This window comes from Eretmochelys imbricata, chromosome 1 (assembly GCF_965152235.1).
Source record: "Eretmochelys imbricata isolate rEreImb1 chromosome 1, rEreImb1.hap1, whole genome shotgun sequence".
NCBI classification, from domain to species: Eukaryota; Metazoa; Chordata; order Testudines; family Cheloniidae; genus Eretmochelys; species Eretmochelys imbricata.
The window spans coordinates 98,231,111-98,257,038 of record NC_135572.1 but is presented as its reverse complement, the minus strand read 5'-3'; the positions used below and the strand labels follow the sequence as shown (position 1 = coordinate 98,257,038).

Here is a 25,928-nt window from a genome sequence, read left to right as displayed (position 1 = left end):
AGTGATCAGGAACAGTCAGCATGGATTCACCAAGGGCAAGTCATGCCTGACTCATCTAATTGCCTTCTATGACGAGATAACTAGCTCTGTGGATGAGGGGAAAGCAGTGGACGTGTTGTTCCTTGACTTTAGCAAAGCTTTTCACACTGTCTCCCACAGTATTCTTGCCAGCAAGTTAAAGTAGTATGGGCTGGATGAATGGACTATAAGGTGGATAGAAAGCTGGCTAGATTGTCGGGTTCAACGGGTAGTGATCAATGGCTCCATGTCTAGTTGGCAGCCAGTACCAAGTGGAGTGCCCCAAGGGTCGGTCCTGGGGCCGGTTTTGTTCAATATCTTCATAAATGATCTGGAGGATGGTGTGGATTGCACCCTCAGCAAGTTTGCAAATGACACTAAACTGGGAGGAGAGGTGGATACGCTGGAAGGTAGGGATAGGATACAGAGGGCCCTAGACAAATTAGAGGATTGGGCCAAAAGAAATCTGATGAGGTTCAACAAGGACAAGTGCAGAGTCCTGCAATTAGGACGGATGAATCCCATGCACCGCTACAGACTAGGGACCGAATGGCTCGGCAGCAGTTCTGGAGAAAAATACCTAGGGGTTACAGTGGACGAGATGCTGGATATGAGTCAACAGTGTGCCCTTGTTGCCAAGAAGGCCAATGGCATTTTGGGATGTATAAGTAGGGGCATTGCCAGCAGATCGAGGGACATGATCGTTCCCCTCTATTCGACATTGGTGAGGCCTGATCTGGAGTACTGTGTCCAGTTTTGGGCCCCACACTACAAGAAGGATGTGGAAAAATTGGAGTGAGTCCAATGGAGGGCAACAAAAATGATTAGGGGACTGGAACACATGACTTATGAGGAGAGGCTGAGGGACTGGGATTGTTTAGTCTGCAGAAGAGAAGAATGAGGGGGGATTTGATAGTTGCTTTCAACTACCTGAAAGGGGGTTCCAAAGAGGATGGATCTAGACTGGTTCTCAGTGGTAGCTGATGACAGTACAAGGGGTAATGGTCTCAAGTTGCAGTGGGGGAGGTTAGGTTGTATATTAGGAAAAACTTTTTCACTAGGAGGGTGGTGAAGCACTGGAATGCATTACCTAGGGAAGTGGTGGAATCTCCTTCCTTAGATATTTTTAAGGTCAGGCTTGACAAAGCCCTGGCTAGGATGATTTAGTTGGGGATTGGTCCTGCTTTGAGCAGGGGGTTGGACTAGATGACCTCCTGAGGTCCCTTCCAACCCTGATATTCTATGATTCTATGAAAAAAGGGCCTACCAGACTTGAACAGCCATTATAATTGAGTGCTCCTTTGAGTTGTTGCTCAGATCTGAGCTCCCATGCTCACTCTTCAAAGACGTCTCAATCTACTGAGACCAGCAGAGCATCTAAGTCATTCTATACCCAGTCATCTGAAAGGAATAGGAAGAAATATGGTTCCCACCGCGAGCACAGGCCTAGTTCTTTCCTTTGTCTTTGGCGTCTCATAAAGAGAGGCACAGATCTTCTCAGACTACTCAGTCAAAAGATGGTTCATGGTTCAAATTGGGTCCTTCTGACAACCTGACAGAACCAGTCACCAAGCAATGGTACCATCTGAAGTAGAGCACCATCCTTTGCCTTGTATGATCCATTGGTACCAACCTTGGTGCACTTGATGCCAGAGACCCTGGCACCCACACTTCCGGTGCTGATCATTATGGTATGGTTGCTCCCTGCATCAACCCTCTCAACACCAAAGTTTTTCTTGGTACTGAACAATTTGATGGTTACTGCACAGCTTGAGTCACCACTACTGTCTATGACTATGAGAGTGCCCTTTATGGTACTACGTGCCAACACTGCTACAGTACCAAACACCTCTTCAGGGACCACAAGGAGACAGTCTCTAGCTCAGCCTGTGACTCCTGTTAGGGTAGCCTCACCACAGCTACCACTGGAAGCACAGCAGGGAGGCATCCCCTACCTGGTTGCCTTGGTCCCATTCATATGAACTCTACTGGTGAGGCAGGGAGTCTGGGACCTGGTGCTATAGACAAAGGCCTGAGAAATCTAAGAACAGTCATCATGGTTGTGATCCCTAGTCCCTTAATCCTATCTTGTACAATCTTGGCCCTACTGAGTTCCTTGGGGCATGCACCCAGCAAGGGAACTGACCTCTACTGCCTCCTCTAAGCCTAGATCTCTGTTTGGGATACAAGTATTAATTTAGAGATAGAACCTAGTAGCTCTGAAATAGTTTAGTAAATGACCTTTGCCCTCTGGAGAGAGAGTTGTATGCTTTATATGAGTTTTATTACAAATTAATAAAGAGAGCAAACTTAAAATCAATTAAACTTCTAACTAATTAAGAATTAAACAGCACAATTATCAAGTCAAAATTACAGTTGGAATTGAGGTAATAAATCAGGAATTTGACAGTAACATGGAATGAAACCAGCAATTGACCAAATCATTGGTTGAACACAGCGAAGAATAAATCATGAAGTTGACATAGTATATGATCAATTCTTATACATACATACCTGGAAATCTAAAGTGGCAAGGTTGATATTTACTAGGTGAGTTTTACTTTCTCAACTAATTTATCTCTCCTGTATTAGAGTGATTAACAACCCACAAATTTCCTTGCTAGGATAGAGTAGTTTTACTCAGGCATTCTTTTATAGCCCAGAGTAATGCAATCTGTTTTAAAATAGGATTTACTTAAAATTTGGATACACAACATACATTCTCATTCAACATTAAAAAGTGTTAGACTGGTTCGTTAGGTAAAAAGGTTCCATTTTAAGTCACTTTCCAAAGAGGATCTGCCCTTCAAATACTTGGATCTCAGGGGCAATAGTTATTCATTAATTTAGTGTGCAATTTTACTTAGATTAGGCAACCATTGATTCACTGGCTCATGGTGTACACGTAAGAGGTCTAGTCAAGTGCTTGATGAATCCGCTTATGGCTGACAAGCCCCAATTAAAGAGCGACACAGCTTGTTACAAATTTCACAGCTCCGTGTGTTGTCTGAGTTGGAGTCCAAGATTACAGGACGCTGCTTTCTTCTTTCTCACTTTGCTTCCGTCCTCTGGACAAAAGCTGCTTCATGTTCAGCTGCACCCAGTGCCAGATATTCCCTCAAGATTGGGTGGGATTCTGCGTACTACTCCCAGCTTTCTACACTGATGTTGAACGACTTCATATTATTTTTGTATACATTTTAGTACCGCCGTAAAAGGCAGCCCTGCTTTCTAGAGCCATCTCAAATCTTGTTGTGCAAAATATTATTAGCAATAGAGTCTCCTCCCAATCTCCTGGCAGGACTGTGCCATTGCAACCTTCTCTTCTTGATAGTGGTTTCTAAGTGTGTTAGTCCTGCATGCCACAGCACCTCTGTGTTTGGTATTTTGTGTTCCCACTGTATTTCCAGGATCTTGTGCAGACATCTCATGTGGAAGCTGTTCAGTCTCCTGATGAGTCTAGCATATGTAGTCCACATTTCTGAACAAAGAAGCGGGGATGACAGCACACAAGTCTCGTAGCTTCGCATCTTCACCTCAGTTCATAGTTTGCTGTTATTCCATTCACGTTTCTGTAATAGCCTGAAATTCTTAGCTGCTTTTCCAATTCAGTTAATCAGTTCAGTCTGAAGGTCAAGATTCCTGCTAATCATAGAACCCAAGGGTCAAAAGCTGTTGACAACTCCACGAGATTTACCCTCCAGAGTGATGTCAGGCATTGGTTCTTCCACCCTGTGATAGATGATTACAGTTTTCTTGAAACTAATTGTCAACCTGAAGCCCTTGCATGATGCAGAAAATCTACCCAAGAGATTTGCAGGAAAGATTGACTGTGGGCAACCAATTCCGTATCATCCGCAAACTTGAAATCTCTCAGAACCAGCTCTTTCACCTTGTTTTTCGCTCTAAACTATGCAGTGTAGAACAAGCCGCCATCTAGTCTAGTTCGAAAATAAATGCCATCATTGCTGTCTTTAAATGCATGAAGAAGCAGGAATGAAAAGTAGATGTTAGAAAGCATGGGGGCTAAGACACACTCCTGTTTCACCCTTTGTTAATGTCGAACGCATTTGATTCTGTGTTTTCATGCACTACAGTTGCCCTCATACCTTGATGTAATGAACAAATGATGTTCAGTTTTACTTGGAAAGATGACCAAAAATGGTGGTGTTGGGTTCTATGTGCATCTCTCAATGATTTCAATACCAAACTTTCTCAGTTAATAAGAAAAAACACCTTTTATTTTTCTATCTGCCAGCCCTGCAAACTCATCATGGAATCTTAAAATCATGCTAGTGTCTCTCTGGCTCATGCATCATACCAGTATTACAAAATTTGGCCTAAACAATTTGCAAGCCAAAATCAGTCTTCATTTATACCAGTGCAACATCACCAAGATACGATGAGAGCATTGCAAATGTCTACTTTAGATTTACTGATATATTTTTACAATAACTTTTCACAGTGGAGTTGTTCTTCAAAGTTAATGAGTGATGATTATTTGAAATTAATTCAACTATTTAACTCTTTTAGATATAGTTGTAACACATTTAGAAACTGTTCTTGACTGGAAAAGTATTATGTCATTTTCTTGGGATTTTTGCTAGAAAACCACAAAAATTTTTAAAAGAAATTTAAATTTTCAGGATAATAATATGACTATTTCTGAGCTCTTTACTTTTTTTTTTCTAAGACAATAGGGAGAAGTTTGCATACTGTGCAAATGGGTTTGAACAGTAATTAACAAGCTATTTCATAAGTTAGTATATTTTGTCTTATCGGCATAACTTGTGTAAAAAAAGGTGTACAGGTATAACTGAGAGCAAACTTTGGTCCTGAAATTGGAACCTAGCAAACAATTATGTTGATACAAGTCAAAATAGAATGCAGTCCTGTAAGCAGCTTGACTTACTGCTGTAGTGCCCCCAGTCATCATAGCATGGCATTGCAAGGGTCTTAGTCTATAGCACCTCCTGTGATGCCCTCCTGTGATGTCCTGTCACTGGCTATGTGTTTCATGGCCTAGCCCTCCAGCCAAGGTCATTTCTCTCTATTTCTATCCCCTTCTGAGGTAACAACAGTCCAAAAACAATGAAAACTTTATTTAGTCACTAATGTCAAAAGATGACCCTAAGTGCACATAGCAATAAGACATATTGAATAAGACTAGCAGTTTTTCAGAATCACTTTCCTGACCAAAAGGGCACTTTACATTTCTCTCTTTTTTCAATCAATTATTGTCATTGATGTTTTATTTAAGAATAATAGAATGAAATCCTGTCCCCATAAGTCAGTGGCAAAACTCTCATTTCAACTCCCATTGCCTTTTCAACTGTTTCCTAAAACGAAATTGAAAAATTTTGTACTTTTGCCATAATGTTTTTACAGTTCAATCCAAAACCCATTGAAATCAACCGAGAGACTCCCGCTGACCTCAGTGGCTTTGGTTCGGCCCTTCTTGCTACTTAATCTTCTGGAAACATTACCTGTCCATTTACTTCTGCTTCCACTGAGACTGGATAACTGAAACTTATTTTCTTTATAGAAAAGTGTGTGTGTGTGTGTGTGTGTGTGTGTGTGTGTTTGTGTAATGTATTCATATTCTTATAATGTTTGGCATGTGTACAATAGAACGTATTGATTTCCCAATTTTTTTTAAACAACTGTGTGCACACCAATACACTAAAATAGTTCTGATGTAGGACACGATGAAGGTGTTATAGGATTTAACAACTAAGCACAAGGCAGGATCATGGTGGTTTGTGTTCAAATTTTGCACTTTTTTCTTTGAGCTTTTATTTAGAAGGAGCTTATGTTGCCGAATAATACATTTCTGTAAATAGGCATGTATACTGGGAATGCTGTGATAGCTTTATACACATATTTGTGGATGTTCCTGTTGTAACTTTTTTGTTTGTTTGTTTTTGTTTACAATAGATGCATCCCTTGCTTGCCCAATGAATTTTTTCTACTTGCTATTTGGGATATCACCTGAAAGGAATGCATGTTTAAATATACTGTAGTTCAATTTAATTAATAGAAAATTGTAAATGCTGGAATTTTCACAGCATGAATACTATATAAATAGTAAAATCTAGTGGTATGCAGGAGAGAGATTTTTAATACTGAAAATTTTACTTTATTAAAAATTGAGCGTATTTTTTGCTTACAGAGGAAATATTTTTGAAAACCTAAGCTTCTAGTAAAATAGTGTCATTTGTTTTTCCTCTTAAGATCCTGGGTCCTTTGGATGAAAATGAGTTCTTTACTGAAGATTTTCATTTGTTGGAAAAGACAACATTCAGTACCTCAGCAGAGAAGATTAAAAGCGTTGTCAGAGAGATGGGGATCAGCTCTAAACAGTAAAACACTTTTGGGTTTTGGGAATCTATTGTCTGAATGCATGTGAGACTCATTTGAGTTTATCACCTGTGACTAATTATTTCACTTTCTTCTAGAGGATACCAGGTCTTCTTTCAGTGTTTGTCCATATGTATTCCACTCTTGGTGTGCATGTGCCCAAGTTTGGATTCTTTTGGACAGCATCTTGCCCTTGTCCTCCAAGTGTCCTCATGCCTCCCATCCAAAGGCATAAAGCGTGGAGTGTGTCCCTTAGTTCCTTCTTATTGCCTGTGACTTCAGGTAGGCACTTAGGCAGTGTCTCAGGCTATGATGAAACTAGCAGTTATTGCGGTATTACTTATAAAAGGAGTACTTGTGGCACCTTAGAGACTAACAAATTTAATCTCTAAGGTGCCACAAGTACTCCTTTTCTTTTTTGCGGATACAGACTAACACGGCTGTTACTCTGAAACATGGTATTACTTACGTCGTTCAGGAGTGAAAAAGCAACCCCCCTGAGCAATGAAATTACACCAACCTAAGCACTGGTATAGACAGCCAGTGTAGACAGTGTTATGTCAGCTCTCCCTCAGACATAGCTGCTGCTGCTGCACATGGGGCTGGAGTAGTTAAGCTGACAGGAGACCTCTCTCCTGTCTGCTTAGAACTGTTACATTAGTTTACAGCAGTGCAGCTGCATCGCTGCAGCTCTGCTGCTGTAAACTTCGTAGTGTAGCCATAGCCTGAATTTCTCACTCATTGTTCTTGTGTAAATAGTTGTAAATAACTTCAGATAGTTACTCAGATAGTTAGTCTTTAGTTGTAGGTTTTTCATAATGTTTCCTTTTTAAAAAATAAAGAAAAGCAAAACAAGCTTTTTTTTTTTCTTTCTTCCTGTGAGACTTTCCTGGTTCCAGGCTGAGCTCTTATGGTGGAACAAAAGTCTGCAGGACTTGAAAACTGTCCTCCTTGCAAGGCAGTAATACCCTGTAATGAAGGGCATACCAGATGTTTATTATGCCTTAATGAGGAACACATTCCTGAGACGTGTGCCATTTGGAAGTCATTCTTAAATAGAACACAAAAGACAAAACAGACTGGCATAAAGCTGTTTTTTGCTGTAGGGGTCAATGCAGCCCTATTCATATCCTGGAGTGAGTGGGACTGAAATCCCTAAGCAATCCTCTTCAATAGGTGCTCCTGTCAGCTCCTCAGCTTGCAGCTCTGTGAGTAGAGTTTCTCAAAAATCCTGCTCTTGAACCAGGACAAATTCTGGAAGTCAAGAGAAAGAAGAATAGCTCCTCTCAGGGACGTAGATCTAGGTCACCCTCTCTGGGTGCTAGCTCTAAAAGCAGAAATCCTTTTGTTCTTCCATGGAAAAAGGTAGCTCAAGGCCCAAGAAGGGTCCCTCTGGGCGTCCACTCCAGTACCAGTCACTCTGCTCTGTTCCTGGCTCATATGGAGCTTCATGTATCACCTAATACTGAAATTTTGGCATCAAAGCTCCCAGTACTGGTGTCATTGGTACTGACCGCTTCAGTACTAATGCCTTCTATTTATCTGCCTATGACACTGATTTTCTCAGTACTGTGGGAGGCTCTATGGCTTCATGAGATTTAACTGTTTCTGTGGTCACCTCTGTTGTTTGTGGTAAAGGTTTCACCTGTAATATGAACAACTATCTCAGTGACTAAGCACTGCACTCATATCAGTATCAGTGGTAGCTAATTGTAGTTTTTGTTTTTTAAATGACAGAAGAAAAGTAATGATGCGGAGATAAAACAGTTAAAAATTCAGTTAAAATGGCGTGGAAACTCTAGGATAAATAAGATGCAGTCAAAAGATGGACTGATTAGCTGTGGCTGCTCATGGGAGTTGGAAGAGGGAATTTTTCAGTGAACAGCAGCAAGAAAGGAACAGAGAGTTGTGGGTACAAGTGGATTTTACCATTTAAACTGCTGGACTGTATATTCCATCTTGTAAATGTATAGAAGGGCACATCTCTCCAGAACTATAGATTTAGTAGTTCTTGGTTAGTCACATTCTAAAGGCTTAGAGACTCAAAATTAAAAATCTTATGACTGTGGTGTCCTTAAAGCATCATATTTTTGTGTAGTCTTTTATGCACGCAGATATACATTGAAAATTAATATTTTATTCCCTTTTTATTAGAAAAGTCACATATTAACTGTTTGTTTTATTGTACCAGTGGCAGTGATTTGATTATGAAAGTGGATGCCCTTCTGTCTTCATTGCCTAAAACGGTCATTAGACAAAATGTTGAATTTCTCAAAGAGCAACACAGGTAAGTTCAGTCTCATCATAATGCATATATAGCTATGGCATCTTAATATTAAACATTATTAATGCTTTAAGTACTGTATGCAATCTTCCAGAACTTCAGTAAACATTTTGTAGTTTTAAAAGAAGAAACTGATTTTGTGATTGTACAAACAATTCAGGAAACCAATGAGCAACACAGGCAATCTTAATTTCACTACTAGTATATTGGTCAGTAATGTCAAAACCTTGACAATTTTATCTATTTCTAATCAACACTGAAAAAGGTGACAAATAGAATTTTATGGAGTGGAAGTGGGAGTACTGGGAGAGAGGAAGATGAATCAGTACATTATATTTACTTACTAAATTAAAAACCTGAACGTAGTTAAACAAAATCGCAGGTAAACTAAGAGAGCCTCACTAATCTGCACTGATGTGGAAAGTCCAAATTGAGATTATTGAATTTTGTGGATTACTGATTACTGTTCACAAGGTTAGTATATAAATTATTCATTTCCTGGAGTGGGGATTAGCACCATGTCACCTCTTCTCACACTTTTGGCACACAGCACCAAAACATAGGACTATGTCACCTACAGATGGATGATGGTACTGTTCTCACCACCAACTCTATTTGCAGTAGGGGTGGTTAGATTCTCACTGTTGTGCTTTGGCTGCTACAAGATATATTAAAAGCCAGCAGGCAGATTTACATTGTGTTTGGAAGTCTTAAGCAGTGAGTTTAAAGTATCTGTGTTTGTTGCTCCTGCTTTCTCATTAACCCCAAACATGAGGAGTCAGTGAAAGTTAGTATGCCACTGGTGTCTTTCTGTTGCTAAATGAAACTGGAAAATACTAAGGTTCACATCTGTAAATCTTTATTGGAACGACAAGAAGTGGGGCAAGAGGAGGGGGACTCCTAGCTTCTCATTAATGGTAAGATCATGGTAGCCATCTTTAGTTTTACTTCCTTTCAGTGGCTGGTTGCAGAGACAGGTTGAGTTTTTAAAGGCAGAAAGGGCAGCATTAGAACCATGACTGAATAAGAGAGTAACAGAAGAACCTTCCTGAAGACTCATTTATCCTCCTGTAATCATCACTCCCAAGTTCCTGTTCAGTTTTATTGGAAAAACTGCTATGGTGTACTGAGTCTGGCCTTCCCTTCGTAGCATAGTGAGAGGAAGAAAAGCAGCACCAGCAGCCAGTTGCAAGTACCTTAGCCCTGTATCAAAGCATACTGAGAACCTGACGTGGCATAGTATTCTCCCATGGGATTGTAGGATGTGTAGCATCACTCGCACTGGCTACACTCCTGGCAGCACCTAACTGATACGTTGTTTAGTGAAAAATAGTGGAAATCCAGTAATCATATTTGCAATGCATGATTTATTAACATATGCTTTTAGTGAGGGCCTACTATTCATTCCTATGGCTCCAGCTTCCTCTAATCAAGGGCCTGTGATTAATACATTATCTCCTTTTAATCTGGTTTGTCAAAACAAATCCTTGTCTAGGAGAGACAAACAAGTTCCTCCATTTTATTATATTTAACATTACCCAGTTTCCTTTTTTTTTTTTTTATGTTTAAATCAAATTTCTGTCACTGTTGACTCTTGACGACACTTGCAAAATCTGATGATTCAGGATAGAAAAAGGGACAAAGGGGGGCTGGGGACTGGTGGCTTCAGGTTGAGCTTATGATTTTGGACATTATATTAAAGACTGTTTGGATTATTTTATGACTAAGGTTTCTGAGGTTTGTGTAAACTTTATTTGACATTAAACTAGCCCAAGAAAGGGGTACTGTGAGTTACAACATAGACTATCTGGAGTATTTGAGCGGGTAATAGGGGCAGGATGCCTGTAAAGCAACCCCTGGCTATGAGGAGGTGCTCAGTAGGCAGCCACAAACTTGTGTAGTCAGCAGGATCAAAGACCCCACCACCACCACCAAGGAGTGAAATGGATATAGGAAGGATGGAGAAAATTGTCTGTCTATGAGCTGATCAGTAGCAAAAGACCCAAACCGTCCTCCTGCAACTTTTGCAAAAGCAGCAGGAGGTACAGTTTGTCAACCAGCTGTAGTGGGAGGAGTCCCAAAGTCAGCTCCAAAGGAGAGCTCAGTCAGCAGCCACACCACTACACTGTGGTGATGGAAACCTGAGGAAGATTCTGGCTGATATTACTTGCATGAAAGGTTTATAATGAACAGAAAGGTAAGTATTTTGGTTCATAATGTGCTTTTCTGGACACTTCACAAGGAGACTCTGGGCTTGTCTACATTACCCGCTGGATCAATGGGCAGCAATCGATCCAGTGGGGGTCGATTTATTGAGTCTAGTCTAGACACAATAAATCGACTGCCAAGCACTCTCCTGTCAACTTGGTACTCCGCCGGAGTGAGAGGCACAGGCGGCATTGACGGGGAGCATCAGCCATCGACTTACCGCAGTGAAGATACCGTGGTAAGTAGATCTAAGTACATCAATTTTAGCTACATTATTCACATAGCAGAAGTTGTGTAACTTGGATCGATCCCACCCCCTAGTATAGACCAGGCCTCTGATAAATGTTTGGAGCAAAGTCTTATATTGAAAAATTCTTAAAGATGATGTAAAGTGCTAAAAATATGATAAATTCAGAATTAAGAAAACCTGTTGATGGTTGTTATTTCCACAAGTTTAATTTAGAATTTTTCATTTCACTTATGTTTAACATCTTTTTTTAACAGCATAGTAAAAATAGATCCTCAACAGAATGAACCATTCTATGACGTTATTGCTATTGTTGATCCTTTAACAAGAGAAGCACAGAAGATGGCACATTTATTGATTGTAAGACGATGGCAGTTTCTTTGAATTTGTACTTTTGTGTTCTTTATCCTGTACTAAGAATGTTTTTTTTCTTATTTTTACATGAAATATCTAAAAAAAAAAATACAGCCTAACATTTATCTGAGAGACTAGTTTAACTTAAACTGTCAAATATACATGTAACAATTTAGAAAATGAATGTCTTCATTAGAAGAGATATCTATAAAATCTAACCTTGTTTCAGTGCTTGAATGGATGTTCCTTCGGATGGCTAGTGCTATTAAGAATATCCAAGAACAATCCTCTATTGCATGTAACTGTTGATTATCTAGAGCTGCAATTCTCAACTGGGGGTCCATGGCCCTTTGGGAGGCCTTGATTAGGTTTCAGGTGGTCTGGCAAAATAAATCAGAGAGCATACAGAAATTTAATGCTGTTTCCCCTTGCTCTATCTGGACACACTGGCTTTTTTTTTTTTTTTAACCAGAGAGCGTGTTAATTTTCCTGCATGATATGCTGAAATCCATTGGCTTCAGCAGGGCAGTCATTAGGGTATAGCAAGCAGGGCAACTGCCTGGGGCCCCACACCATAAGGAGCCCCATGCGGCGGGGCTTGGGCTTCAGCCCTGCGCAGTGGGGAAATACAGGCATATTAGTATTTGAACTTAATATTCAGTTTTTTATCTGTGTACTTATATTATCCATTTCTTTCTTATATTGTGTGTGTGTGTATGTGTGTTTTTAACTGTATGACTTTCAATTTATTATAGCTTTTAATCTACTGGATATGCAGAAAAACAATAGTTCTGGCACAGGTGGGCTGTGGATGGGTGGGCCTTAGAAAGAAAAAGGTTGAGAACTCCTGATCTTGAGAGACAATGCCATGGATACAAAGCTGCTAAAATTACCTTCCTTTCTCATGAGTCACATTATGCCATTTCTTTAAGACTAGCTCTGTGAAATTTAAATTTCTTGCTTTGACTTCAAGGCCCTCTACAATTTTGCACTAGCTGTCTTGATTCCTGTTGCAGTTTGTTTTACCTTCTTCCCCTTGAAAATGATGCAAGCCTCACAGATTTGTTTCTTTTTTCAACTCCCATTTTCATGCCTTTTTCCATGATGTTCCCTGTGCATGGAATGTCCTTCTGTTCTCAGTACACCAGACTCCCGCTTGCTTCCCATTCATAATTCCTGAGGATGAAGCTAAGCAAAATTTTGATCTTATGGGAAATTCTGATATTTCAACATTTGTTTTTGTCCCAAATTGGAACAAAAAGTTGAAATATCAATTTGTCAGAGAACAAATTGTTCTGAAAAATTCAGTTCAGAAGTGATGAAATGTTAAGTTTCAGCATTTCCAATCAAAATGAAACATTATGATGATTCTGAATCAAAATATTTTTGTTTTGGGTTGATGCACAATCTGCATTTTCCTGTTGTGGTACATTGACTCCTGACAGTTGTAGTTCAGGTCTGAAGTTCCTGTTCTCCTTTATGAACTGGACTCCCTGGCTGGAATACATCTCCCGTGATGTACCCGCAGCTGTATAACTCCCATGATGCACAATGCCACTTAGTCAAAGGGGAGACTGCATTGCATCATGGAAGTTGCCACCCACCTAGGCAGCCCAGCCCATAGGAGAGAATGGGGACCTGAACTTCATCTCCCAAGAGGCAACTCGCAGTGATAGGAGTTGCAGTTTAATGTTGAAATGAGTCAAAACAAAACATTTTGAGTCAGTTCAACAAACCAAATAAAAAAAATTCAGAAACTGCATTTTCTGTTGAAAAACTATTCAGGTCTACCTATTTCATTATGCCCTACAAACGTTAAACCATTACACCTCCTCCAGAAGAGTGTATTTGTTTAAACAAGCACGTACACATATAAAACCCCAAAGGGAAAAGATTTTAAGTTGGGTCGTCTCTGGGTATCTTGTCTTGTATATGTCTGACATCAAGACCATAAGCTCTTCTGAGCTGGGTTTATATTTATATATTGTTTTGAAAAGCACCAAACATTTTTTCAGTGTTCTACAAATAATAATAATGGTAACTATCCATGTCATAAATCCTGTGTGTTATGTAGTGCAATAAAAAAATTAAGGAGTCATCCCCCAGTAAATGATTAGTGTCCCAATCATTTATGAGCAGTTTAATCAAAATCATTCATGATCTGTGTGCTCTGGTGAAAGCATTCTATTTTTATCATACCTTGTGACATTTGGTAGTCACTTCAAACTTGTCTCATGATACTATATTGGAGAGACTTAAAATTGTCATGTATTAAGACTATAAGAAGATGAACAGGCTTTTGTTAGGTTACAAAGGCACAGTTAGGAGTTCCAGATAATTCGAAAACTAGTCTGAGAAAGAATGACACTTAGTAAGCCGAGCTAGATTCCTTGAACCAAATGCAGCCTAAGTATACTAGAAGACAGCCTTATGACTCTGAACAGTGTTAATCTTCCAGTTTTAATTGCTGTTATATTTATTTGCTTTCCTTTATATAATCACCAGAGAATTCAACATTAAACCATGAGTTGTCCACAGAACAAAAGAAATGTAAGCAAGAAGTAGTATTCTCATTTTGTATATAGCACCTAGGTACCAGTACTATGGAGATGGGTGCATTAGAAATTACTATAAACAGATAGAAATCAAAGACTAGGTGGAAATGATTCAAAAATTCTGGGATGAAGAGTTTAACACATCACTGATCCATCATTGGTGATATCAGTATAATTCTTGAACATTTGCTACTTTGCTTTGTTGCAGAACCAACATAGATTTCATAAGAGAGAAAACATTATCTTTATACTGGAAGGTACAGATTAAAAGAAGTTTGAATATATACTGGAAGGAGATGAAGACAACAGCTGTTTCTAAAAAAATTAATTTGTTAATATTTTGGAGAAAAACATTAAAATTTAGAATATGGAGGACATTCCATGCTGGATCAGAACTAATTTTAGGGCAGGTCTATATTTTACCTAAATTAACTGACAATAACCATTCTTTAATGCAGATACTTAGAACTGAAAGACTTCTTAAGATATATACTGATTGTTACTGAAGCCTTAGAGAGTGTTTGACAAGGGGCCAGGCTTAGCAGTGGCATCACCTAGTGCTTAAGTCATTGACCTCAATTTCCCCCTTGGTCTCTGGTGCCTCCTGTTGGCAACTCCTCCAAAACTGGGATGGCCTGCCTTTTGGTGGGTGGCAACTCAGCCCAATTTAGCTCAATTCCCCCTTTAGCAGTAGCAGTGTCCAATGAACTATAGAGGGTACTGTGTCCTTAAAACGGAAGGAGCCTCAGTCTGTTTCCTAGCCGCTGTAGGTGGCTTGCCCTTGCCACAAGGCTTCCAGAGTCTCTGTCTTCTCTTTACTCCTGCGAGGGGTGGAAGGGTGTTGGTTAGGGAAGCCCAGGCCCTCCCACTCCACCAGGCTCTGATTCAGGGCCCTATGAGAGACAACCAATGTCAGGCACCTGGGCATACCTCAAGACTGCCTCCCTGGGCCACTTCCTACCATCCACCCCCTCCACAGTTTCAAAAAGTCCATCTTAAGATAGCAAAAGGGGGGGGGGGAATAAAGGGGGGGAGTAACAATCTTCAGACCAGGGTTCCCAGACTTTTTGCCTGCATGACCCCATTTTGAGACTTACTGTTTCCTGTGACCCCAGACAGCACAAGCAACACAGCGACCAAGTAAGTCAAGGAATTTGCCCATTCAATATGTTATTTAGCGCTCTTTAACTTGAGACATGGGCTTGCATGTTGCAACACAGCTTCTCAAAGTCCGGATGCATGTTAGAATTTGCACATCTAATCTTTGATGTGACATCAATGGTAGATCGATGTTGTGCTCTGATGGACACAAGTGCACTGAATCCAGCTGCACATATATATGTGCTTGCAAATGGCAGCATCAGTTTCAAGGCATGTGTTGAGAGTGCAGTATAGTCATTCTTGACAGTGAACCAGAACTCTGGGAGAGAAGTTGGACATATGTTCCTCTCAAGGGTCAATGGCAGGAAATTTCAATGAGCTGTTTGATTTAAGCTGCTGGCAAATCCATGGCATTGGGCTTGCAATGAAAGGGATTTCACACACAGTCAGACTTTGACATGTCCAAATCAGGGGGGGAAAGGTTGCAAACTGTTGCTTCATCTTGCTGAGATGCTCAGTCATCACCTGTGTGGGAGGCTGAATAATTTCATTGTCAGCCAGGAATTTGCAGCACAGAGACAGTAACTTAAAACAATTCTTTACTGAGTGCCAACAGGGTACTCATGGTCGCATAACAGAAGATATGAGCCCTGCATTAAGGAGCTTACAAGACATTGCATATTCCCGTCTCAGAAAAGGGTAGCATAAGCTCTTACCAGCTCAAGCATAGAGAATGCTCTCTGTTGATAAGCTTGCTGACCACAAATAAGGATTTTCTGGATTCAAGTCTCTCACGAGGATGCTTCCACAGCTGGCTCGTGCTAATGACAAAGTGGCATCCACACTGCCACCTCCACACAGTCTGGATCTGCTCCACAAATGTCAGGCCAGGAGGTGCAACATTTGTGGAATAGGCCCAGACATGTTTGCAGGGAGACAGCATTGTCTCACAAGCCAAATCTTGCCCGTTGGATCCATGACCCCATCTACTGATCCACAGTTTGGGAGTTGTTGAGGTAGTCCTTTCCTTCCCAGCGGAGATGTCTGTAGCAGCTTTGGTCAGGAGATCTCAGGCCAGATCTGTCCTGTTCCCTCATCTGCCCCCATCTGAGTTGTCTGGCTCCATTTAAAGCCCCTTGCTCTAGCTGGAGCATGCTCTGCAGGTTCAGGGGAATGGAGTCATCTGGGCCCAGAACTGCTCCTTAACCCCTTCAGTTCTAGTGTGGAGTTAATACACCCCCTCACAGAGGGGAAAAAAGATTTGTCAAGAGAATCGTTTGTTTTCAAAGCCAAGGAACTTTGATAACTACCCAAATCCATTTTTAATACGGAAAAATTATCTTTTCTATTAGGTACTTGGAGATATTGTCAACATGAAACTGAGGCTGTTTATGAACTCTAGATCTAAGTTGTCAGAAGTACCTTTGAAGAGGTGAGTAGGAAACTATAGCTGTTCTTTGAGATATGTAATATAATATGACTAAAAGAAGCTACAGTGATATAATCTCCTCAAGAATCAGTAATGTTTCAGTGAGGCTGATTCCTGCTGCTGGACTAATTAGTTTCTGTGAATTTAAATTGAGTAGTACTGTAGCGGTTTATACATAACGAGATCTATTGAGTGAGATTAAACTAATTAATGAGAATAATTTTTCAAATTAAAAATGACAAAAATATTTACATTTAAAAACACCAATTGATAGTTTCTTGTCCATTGTTTTTTCTGCAACAGTTAATCTCTCAAACATCAAAAAGAGTTGTGAGAGCTACACACGGGGTGTTTTAACTAAAATGCATAATATCAGCTTCATTTACTGGTGACTTAAATATTTAACCCTCATTCTTTCTTTAAAGCATTTATGGAATTCCTCCTTGTTCTTTAGTATTTCCATTTTGTTCTCTTCTGTAAACCCATCAAATTGTTTCACCTAATTTTGCATGAAGGTGCTCATTTAGAGTAACACTTAGAAAACTTTTAGAAAAAGTACTTGTGCCTTTCCCTTTTGCAAAACTCAAGACTATTTCTTCAATAAACATTTTGAAAGAAATGTAACTCTTGTTCTAAGGAAAGTCGTGAAACTGTAGAACCAACACAAAGGTCAGAAGCACCTGTAAAATTTTAGCATGACTGCTCTAAGGTGTGCCGTCAACCAGCCATCGTTCTAAAAGGCAGGACTGCTCACTTTCAAGATTCTTGAGCCCTCACTATCTTTGACGGATAGTATTGGAAGTTTTCTGCTACTGTTCTTCCCTGGAGCTCAGTGCTCCCCATGCATCTGTTCTTCTTTCCCTCTCCTGTTATCCCTATTGTATATAGAGATAATAAAGCCAGTTTCCTCAGAACAATGATCCTTTGGTGTGTGCTCCATCTTCATTGTTCTTAAAAAATGGGAGGATTACAAGAATTGATAGATCTCAAAAGACTGAACAGATGGATAAAGAAAAGGAGACTGAGAATGAAGACTTTCAGCAACCCTCGTGACTGTGGCCAAGTGTACACCACAAAGATTTGTCAACATAGCTATCTTAGTCAAGGGTGTGAAAAAATCTACACCCATGACTGACATAGCTATGCCAGCAATCTCCCCTGTGTTGATGCAGCTATACCTGCAAGAGTCCTTTTGCCAATATAGCTTATGTTGTTTGAGAAGGCAGTTTACCCATACTGACAAAAAATCTTCTTATGCCAATATAAGCTGCAGCTCCACTAGCGGTCTCTGCTGGTATAGCTATACTGGTATAGCTGTATTGGCAAAATTTTTCTTATGTAGGCTAGTTCTTTGTCTCCAGGAGACTTTCTGATGTCTGTGGCTGAAGTGGTCACATACTTTCATCTGCCACAGGAGATTCCTAAGTTTTGCATATAAGAGTTTCCACTTCAGGTATTGGATTTTCTCATTTAGGGCTTGTTTAGATGGTGAGTTAGTGCATAGAAAATAAATCTATGGTATGATCTATAGAAAATAAATCTGCACTAGTATGATGTGCACTAACAGGCTATGTGGACCCTAGTATCTCATACTCAGAGTTCCCTAGTGTACTTTGATCTACTCCATTTCAAAGCAGAGTAACAGAGTAAATCCAAGTGATTTACAGCAGAGCTTAATGTGCACAAATTCACTAACTAGACAAGCCCACAGTCTCTCTTTAGTCCCCAGAAACTTCATGAAAATGTAGATGGTTGTGATTGTTAGATTCAGTCACCAGGGAATTTCTCTTTACCCTTACAGGAAAATATTGGTGTCATTTGGACAGTATCCCAAATAGCAACAAGCTAGAAAATGGAAATGCTGCAGTCAGGCTCTATAGTCTATCAATCTATCTATTTTGGAGTTTTGTACTACTGCCCATCACTGTAGTATCTGAGCACTTCCCATGTAACATTGATAACAATAGTAAGGTCCTATTGGACTTCATGGGATCTCTGGTATTTCTCCCTTTGTAGCGTGTAAAATACCTCTGCTTATGAGGTAGCGTTTTGGGGTTGGTTTGGGTTTTTGTAGATTTTATTCATTTACTTTTCATTTAGGTAGATTTGTTTTGGGGTATTTAATTTTTTGGCTTGGTTGGGGTTGTTTAGATAAAGTGGAGGTGACAGTGTAGTGAATGTCATTCTTATAGTGGAAAGGCTTTTTCAAAGAGGAAAGTTTTGCTGTGTTTCAGAAAGATGGTCAGATGCTGAATTTGCCAGATACCCTCTTGAAGTTCATTTGATAGCCGGATCCCCTTGATTAAGAATGCTTTGTCCCCAGGTCTCCTGCACCTTTGTCCTGGGCTTTGTGATCTACCTTGTCCGGGAGGAGTGCAGTTGGTGTGGTGGTTTGTAATTCAAAATTCAGTCTTTATCGCAGCTGGGCTTGATCCATTAATTGTTTTGAATATTAGGACCAAAACCTCAAACTGCAGTGGAAATTGACTGGGAGTTAGTTAAGGGGATAAGCATGGGTCTGATTGCTCACAGCACTCTAAGCCACGCAAAAGGTGGGCAGCCACCTTTTGTACTTGCTGGAATATGTGCATTGTCTTTACATTCAGTTTGAGATGCAGTGAATTACAGCAATCCAACCTGGAGGTGACAGATTCATGGATCAGTGTGGCCAGGTCTTCATCTCTGAGAAAGGGACAAAATTTCCTAGTGAGCCAGAGGTGAAAAAAGACTTTTTTAGACACTAATGCTGTCTGGTCATCCAAGTTTAGTGGGGAGTCAGATAGGACCCAGAGAGTTGGCACCACTTTGACAGATGGTGGCTTTAGGTCTACAGTGGAAGGTAGAAGCAATGTCTCAGCTAGTTCTTAAATGCATTTCCCCCTTCTGATAAGCATCACTTAATTCTTGTCTGATGAAAGATTAAAGTGAAGAATAGCTGTCTACATCCACTCCAAATGATAACTCACTTCGGGGGATAAAGAAGACCCTATTACAACTGGAGTCTCCCCTAAAGATAAAGGCCTCTAACAGTTCATTTGTGTCTGCTGCTCTAGGTCTGCTAGGATTCTGCCTAGACTTTGCATCCTCGACAAGACTTCACATGTGAACCTACAGAAATTTCTACTTTGAGTATGGAATCATTCATGTGGAAAATTTTGTCATTGGAAAATGTCCATTTTGGAAATAGCTTCTCCTTCACCCACCCTAAACTGAAGTGCAAGATTGCCAATTTAAGTCTTCTTGACTCAGTTGTTCTCTTCGTATAACTAATTGGTATAGAGTTTCTGGTTCTTTTGTTTTACTAAAGAATAACATTAAAGTACTCCAAAGCTTGTCTCTCTCACCAACAGAAGTTTATTAGATTGGTTGTCAGAGTCCCTATTAACTAGGTCCCCTTCTTTGTTTTCTGCTTTAACTTTATATAGTAATCAGGAAGCTGGGTCACTACCAAAATAATTAAATAATTTGTTATAATATTTTGAATTCCCTTGTTTTTGTGCATTCTTTCAGGCATAAAATTGGTTCTGTGCAGGAAATAAGTCATTGTAGGGCTTCATAATTGCAAGGCCAATTTGATCTTGCTCACATATACAGAATGGTCTCATTCTTCTGGTGAATATTCTGCCTCCAGCCTAATCTCCTGTCATCTTTTGGTTTTCCCATTAACACATATGTTCTAAAAGTGATGAATGTGTAATACTCTTGGTTTGAATTAACAATCAAGCATCTGTTTTTGTAAGGATTTAATTGTGATGCCTGAAAAGTCTCCATCACCAAAGTTCAAACAAAAATGTATCTACAAATATTAAATATACAAAAAGTGAAACAAATAAGGAATGCCAAAATTTTGTCTGATATTTTAAGACATCCAGGATTTTTCTTTAAATATGTTGTCACACTTAGTCCTTTCAGATATTAATAACATGGATCTTTGAAAAATGTCAGTTACCATGGATTATTAGGGAGTCCAAAGTGTTTGAGGAGAGAGAGTAAAAATCTCAAAAGGATATTAATACTTTTATTTAACAGTGTTTTATTCAAGACTAACACTTTGTGAAACATAGTTTGGTCCATTGTGATTTTAATTATTTCCTCCTCCTTCAAGTGATGGTCCCTACTATATTCCACCGAGGGTTATGCACATGTGCCTGGAGCTTTTCAAAGTAGCATTGCTCACCTGTCCGCACATGTGTCCTCGTATTGCCTTATGGTTTCACCTGAGGTGATAAAGGGCAAGGCGGACCTTCTGTAGCTCCAGTTCCTTCTCACTGCCACATGGTCTGAGTTGGAGCTTCTGTTGACCTTTTGTTCTTAGTGACACATTTTCAAAAAAAATTTACAAAAACAGTTCTTATTTTCATTCATAGTTAGGATTTTATTGTTTTTTGTTGTACTTTGGTAATTCCTAGCAGTTTTTTTAATTAAGGACTTGGGACTCCGCTTCAGCAGTTTTTCCTGCCAAATAACCTCCCCGATCCCAGTTCCCATGTCTAGGTAGTGGATTATGCTAAAGACGCCAGGATTCAAAGTCTGTGCTTCCTGCCCTTGTTCACTTTCCATCAGCTACAAACACCAGTGCTGTTTGTACTGTTTGGGGGAAGCCCACATCGCCTCCAGGTGCAGTATCTGCCTCTCCTTCCCTGCCTGTATGCAGGAAGCAGAGTTCTCTGCCTCAAGAAGAACCCCTGGAGGTAGCCATGGCTCTGAAATCAGATCCTGTTCAGGGAACACCCCCCACCTCATACATCAGCCTGAGCAATCCAAAAGTGCTCCCCCTATCATGAAGGCTCCATCTGGATCCACCAGTACCAGCGCTACGGACTCCACATTGGGGCCTAGCCATCAGCCACAGAAGCATGTGCATAAGCATGGCAGTAAGTTTTCCTCTAAATCCAAGAAGGATGTTGCACCGTCCACAAGTTCCAGCCACAGAGGAGCTACACACTGCAAGACACACTAAAGTGATGAGAGGCCACTCTGCGTGCCTGGCACTGGATCCGTGTATCCCTCCTGCCTTGGTTCTTCTGGCATCCCTTGAATTATAGGTCCCGAGACAGGTGCCTTTACCAGTTCCAGTCCTGTCAAGAGACTGAATACCATAGACTCTGGGGAGAATCAGAAGCACTCCAGCCCTGAGGAACTGTTCACCCTGGAAGGAGTGAAGTCGCTGCCTGTTCCAGTGCACTCAACTCTGCAGAAGGCACCATATCCTGCATTACATCTACCTCCTGCTGACCATACCTCTCCAATGCATCCCATTCTGGTGGCTCCATCAGCACTGCCATTCATGCAAGACTCCGACTCCTCGGAATCTGAGGACCCAGACATTTGGCATAGTCTGCCACGTCCGTTCCAGAACATGACTACCAGAGGGTTCTGATGGCTCCATGGCAGTTTTCTCCCTTGCCTTACCCAAGAAGCTGGTATCCAGCTCCTTGGGCACAAGTACAACAACAGCAGGATCAACCAAGTTGGCCATATTGGAGTTTATGGCCCCAGTCATCACTTTCGGAACAGTCTTGTTGGCCTCAGGAGAACTCCCCGTTTCACCGCCCCACCCTTCATCCAGTAGACATTCAGAAATGGCATTTGATGATGCACTGATCAATCCAGTACCAGCGTATCCAGAGACATTCCCTTCATCATCTCCAGACACTGCTGTATCCTTGACACCTTCCTCCCTGCCAGATGACTATCGTCAGTTTCAAGAACTACAGAGAATTGCCAATGCTCTTGTGATCCCACTGGAAGAGGTGCAAGACTGTCAGCACCAGTCACTAGACATTCTTCACACATCAGCACTGCTACGGGTGGCCTTACCAATCAGTGATGCCATTCTTCAACTGACACACACCATGTGGCATTCCCCAGCCACGTGTGCACCAACCCCGAAGGGGGCTGAGAAAAGGTACTATGTTCCCCCACAAAGGGTCAGTGTAACAGGGCGCATACCATGCCCCTTCGGTTTGGCTCCTCTTCTATCCCTCTTCTCAGAGACTCAGGGACACTTCAGGCTAGTGCAACACTCGTGCTCTTTATTTGTGATCAAGTCCCCACCACCAGTTTCCAACGATATACAGGATTTTTACCACAGTTTAGCCTACCACAGTCATGGCCGGCCACAGACTTGGAGACTCCCACCTCCCTCTCAGTGTGAGCCTGACCTTCCCCTCCTAGTCTCCGCGCCCCCAGATCCCCTTGCTCTCACTTCCTCCCAGCCTTATAGCTCCTTCTAATGAGGCTAGCAGGTGTGGACAGTTACCAGGCAAGCATCAGGCTATCTACCCAGCCCCAATCCAATCCCCCTGATTGGGGCTGGAGTGTCAGGAGCTGATTAAGGCCTCTCTAGTAGCACCCTGCCATTGTCATATTTTTTGTTTTCACACCCTCCACCTAACTCCTTAGTAATACAGACTGTGTCAGACAGACCAAAGGAAAACACCCATGCTCGATTCCCGGCAGACAGGGAGGGTAAGAGACTGGACCTCATGGGTTGAAAGGTTTTTTCTTGGCTGGACTGCAGTTCCAGATCTCTAACTACTTGGCATTGATGTCCAAGTATGACTTTATAAACTATAAACATAGAACCTACCTCAACTGGATCATATTTGATTCCAAGCAATTTTATCAGAAGGCAAGATGGTCACCAGGTCCATACTTCAGACTACAGTTGATTCAGTGGACATGTCCTCGTGTGTATTGGCAACTGGAATTGTCACGAGGCGGGAATCCTGGTTACACTCCTCAGGTTTCCCTAGAGAGAGGTGCAGAACACAATCTGAGGACCTTCCTTTTGATTAATCACATCTCTTCAACCAGAAAACTGATGATTCCTTACACTCTCAAGACTCTAGAGCCACTTTACAGTCCTTCGGCATATATACACTGGTACCAAAGAGAACATTTTATCACCCACCACCAGCCCAACGCTATAGAACTCCTAACTTCTACACAGAGCCCGTCCACCTGTTCCGGCAATGCAGATGTCTGCACAACACACTCAGTCATTGCGAAAGCGGTATTTCTGAGTGTGCCTAGAGAGATGTCAGCCACTCCATACACCAATACTCCTACCCTCCACATCTTTTGGGAATTGTCTCAAACTCTTTTTACCAGATTAGAGAGCTATAACAATGGACAAGTAGGTCTTGGATGTTGTTTAACGTTGCTAAGGCTTGGGTCTGTGGTCAGGGCCAAGTAGCAAGGGGTTCAGGCATTCTATCTCCTGCAGATAGCCGACAAACACTGACTCCGTGGCCTAGAGAGGGGCAGACTACCACCCTAGGGTTGGGGTGGGTGGGGGGACGCAGGCCCACCTGCTCCACTGCACCCTGGCCCAGGGCCCTACCACTGGTGGAGGGATCTGCCACTGGGTCAGCGGGGATCCTGACTGCAACACGCTGACCTGATCTCCAGCAGCGCTGCAGCCAGGCTAGGGTCGGCTGCCCTGGGCCACTTCCTAACTCCCCCTTGGGGTGTACCTGGATCGGTAGAGTGTCCTCCAGATTGTCCGTGTAGAAGGCCTGCGGTAGTTCTGGCCACTCCTCCTTGGTCGGGTCAACATGCAGCTTTGGCCAGTCCTCAGTTCCACAGGGGCCTTCGGCAGTCTCCCAGGTCGTGAGCAAGCAGGAGGCTTCTGGCTCCTCTGGCAGCTGCACCAGAACTGAGCTCCCAGACCCTCCCTTTATACTTCCTGACCCGCCCACTGACTTTCTGGCGGGAGGGGTGAGCACAGCCTGGCTCCACCCACCAGGGATTCCTCTCCCTCTGTGTCCGTGGGAGGCCACACTGCCTCACTACAAGACCTATTGTGGATCTCTGACACCTCAACCACACGATTTGCAAGCCAAAATTCCATATGGTTGTGCTTGCGACCATCATTTCCCTCACTAGAAAAAGGCATGTAGTTTACGGCTCTCGACATGCAGACATCTACTTCTATATCAATGTACATCCAACCCACAGAAGGTTCCTGAGGCTCAAGTAGGGCATCGACGCTTCCCATACAGGGTTCTCCCATTTGGACTTACCACTGCTTCATGAGTTTTTACAAAGGTTTTCTCTGTGGTAGCGGCTCACCTACAATGTCAGGGAATTCTTGTTTTCCCATAGATGGACAAATGGTGGCTGGAAAAGAGGAAGCTCAAGCATCAATGTCCCATCTTCTTCTTCTCCTCTCCTCCCTAGGAGTGAGCATCAATATGAAAATATCAACTTTGTACCTTACTTGGTCCATGGAATTCATAGGAGCTCGCATCGATTTGACCTGTGCATGAGCTTATCTGCCACAGGACAGATTCCAGAGCCTACTGGACCAAATAGCCCTAATGACCTCCAACCCTTCGGTCTCAGCCAGGACCTGTCTCTCCATCCTATGGCACTTGGCGGAGTGCACATATGTCACACTCTTCACCTGCCTGAATCTTCACAGTCTGTAACTATGGCTGCAAAGAGTTTATTCCCCTGTGCACCAATCCATGGACACCATATTCAATGTTCCACCAGAGGTCATTTCTTCTCTTCAGTGGTAGACGGACCAGATACAAATCTGCTCTGGGATGTGCTTCCTCCCACCCTCGCCAACCATGACAGTCATAACAGATGCATAAGTGTGAGACTGGGGCGCTCACATTGGCAATCACATGACACAAGGCACCTGGTCCACGCGAGAGGCATGGGTGCCCATAAACATTTTCAAACTTTGGGCTGTATGCAAAGCATACCACGTGTTCTTACCAGCTATCCACTAGCGCCACATCATCATCATGTCAGACAGCACCACCACAGTATACTACATAAACAAACAAGGGGGCTGTGATGTCCCCGGCACTGTGTATGGAGGCAATTCGCCTCTGGGAATGGTGCATCGAACACCATATTCTTTTGTCAGCACCCTACATGCCTGGCACCCAGAATGTGATTGCAGATTCTTTCAGCAAGAACTTTGCAACCAACCATGAATGGGAGTTGCACAACACAATAATCGCAGACATCTTTGGTCACTGAGGCACACCAATCCAACCTCCCCTGCTCCCTGTCCCCTGACTGCCCCAACCCCTATCCACACCCTTGCCCCTTGACAGGCCCCCTGGGACTCTCATGCCTATCCAACCCCCCCCCGTTCCCCGTCCCCTGACTGCTCCCCCCGAACTTCTGCCCCCCGGGACTCCTTGCCCCTTATCCAACACCCCCACTCCCTTACCATGCCACTCAGAGCAGTAGGTGCTCGCAGCCATGCTGCTGTGCTGCCCGGCAGGAGCGACGGACCAGAGCGCTGGCAGCACAGCAAGCTGAGGCTGCGGCGTGGGGCTAGCTTCCCTGGCCGGGAGTTCAGGGGCTGGGTAGGACGGTCCTGCGGGCTGGATGTGGCCC

At 42.1% G+C, this 25,928-nt stretch overlaps 1 protein-coding gene across 1 annotated transcript in view; it reads left to right on the top strand.

Annotated features, from left to right (window-relative positions):
* Window positions 1-25,928, top strand: part of UGGT2 (UDP-glucose glycoprotein glucosyltransferase 2) — a 282,769-nt gene that overhangs the window by 168,391 nt on the left and 88,450 nt on the right. Inside the window, exons 23-26 of the mRNA XM_077807042.1 lie at window positions 6,253-6,380; window positions 8,570-8,665; window positions 11,375-11,477; window positions 16,480-16,559. Coding sequence (XP_077663168.1) covers window positions 6,253-6,380; window positions 8,570-8,665; window positions 11,375-11,477; window positions 16,480-16,559 — 407 coding nt within the window. The remainder of the gene's footprint in view (window positions 1-6,252; window positions 6,381-8,569; window positions 8,666-11,374; window positions 11,478-16,479; window positions 16,560-25,928) is intronic.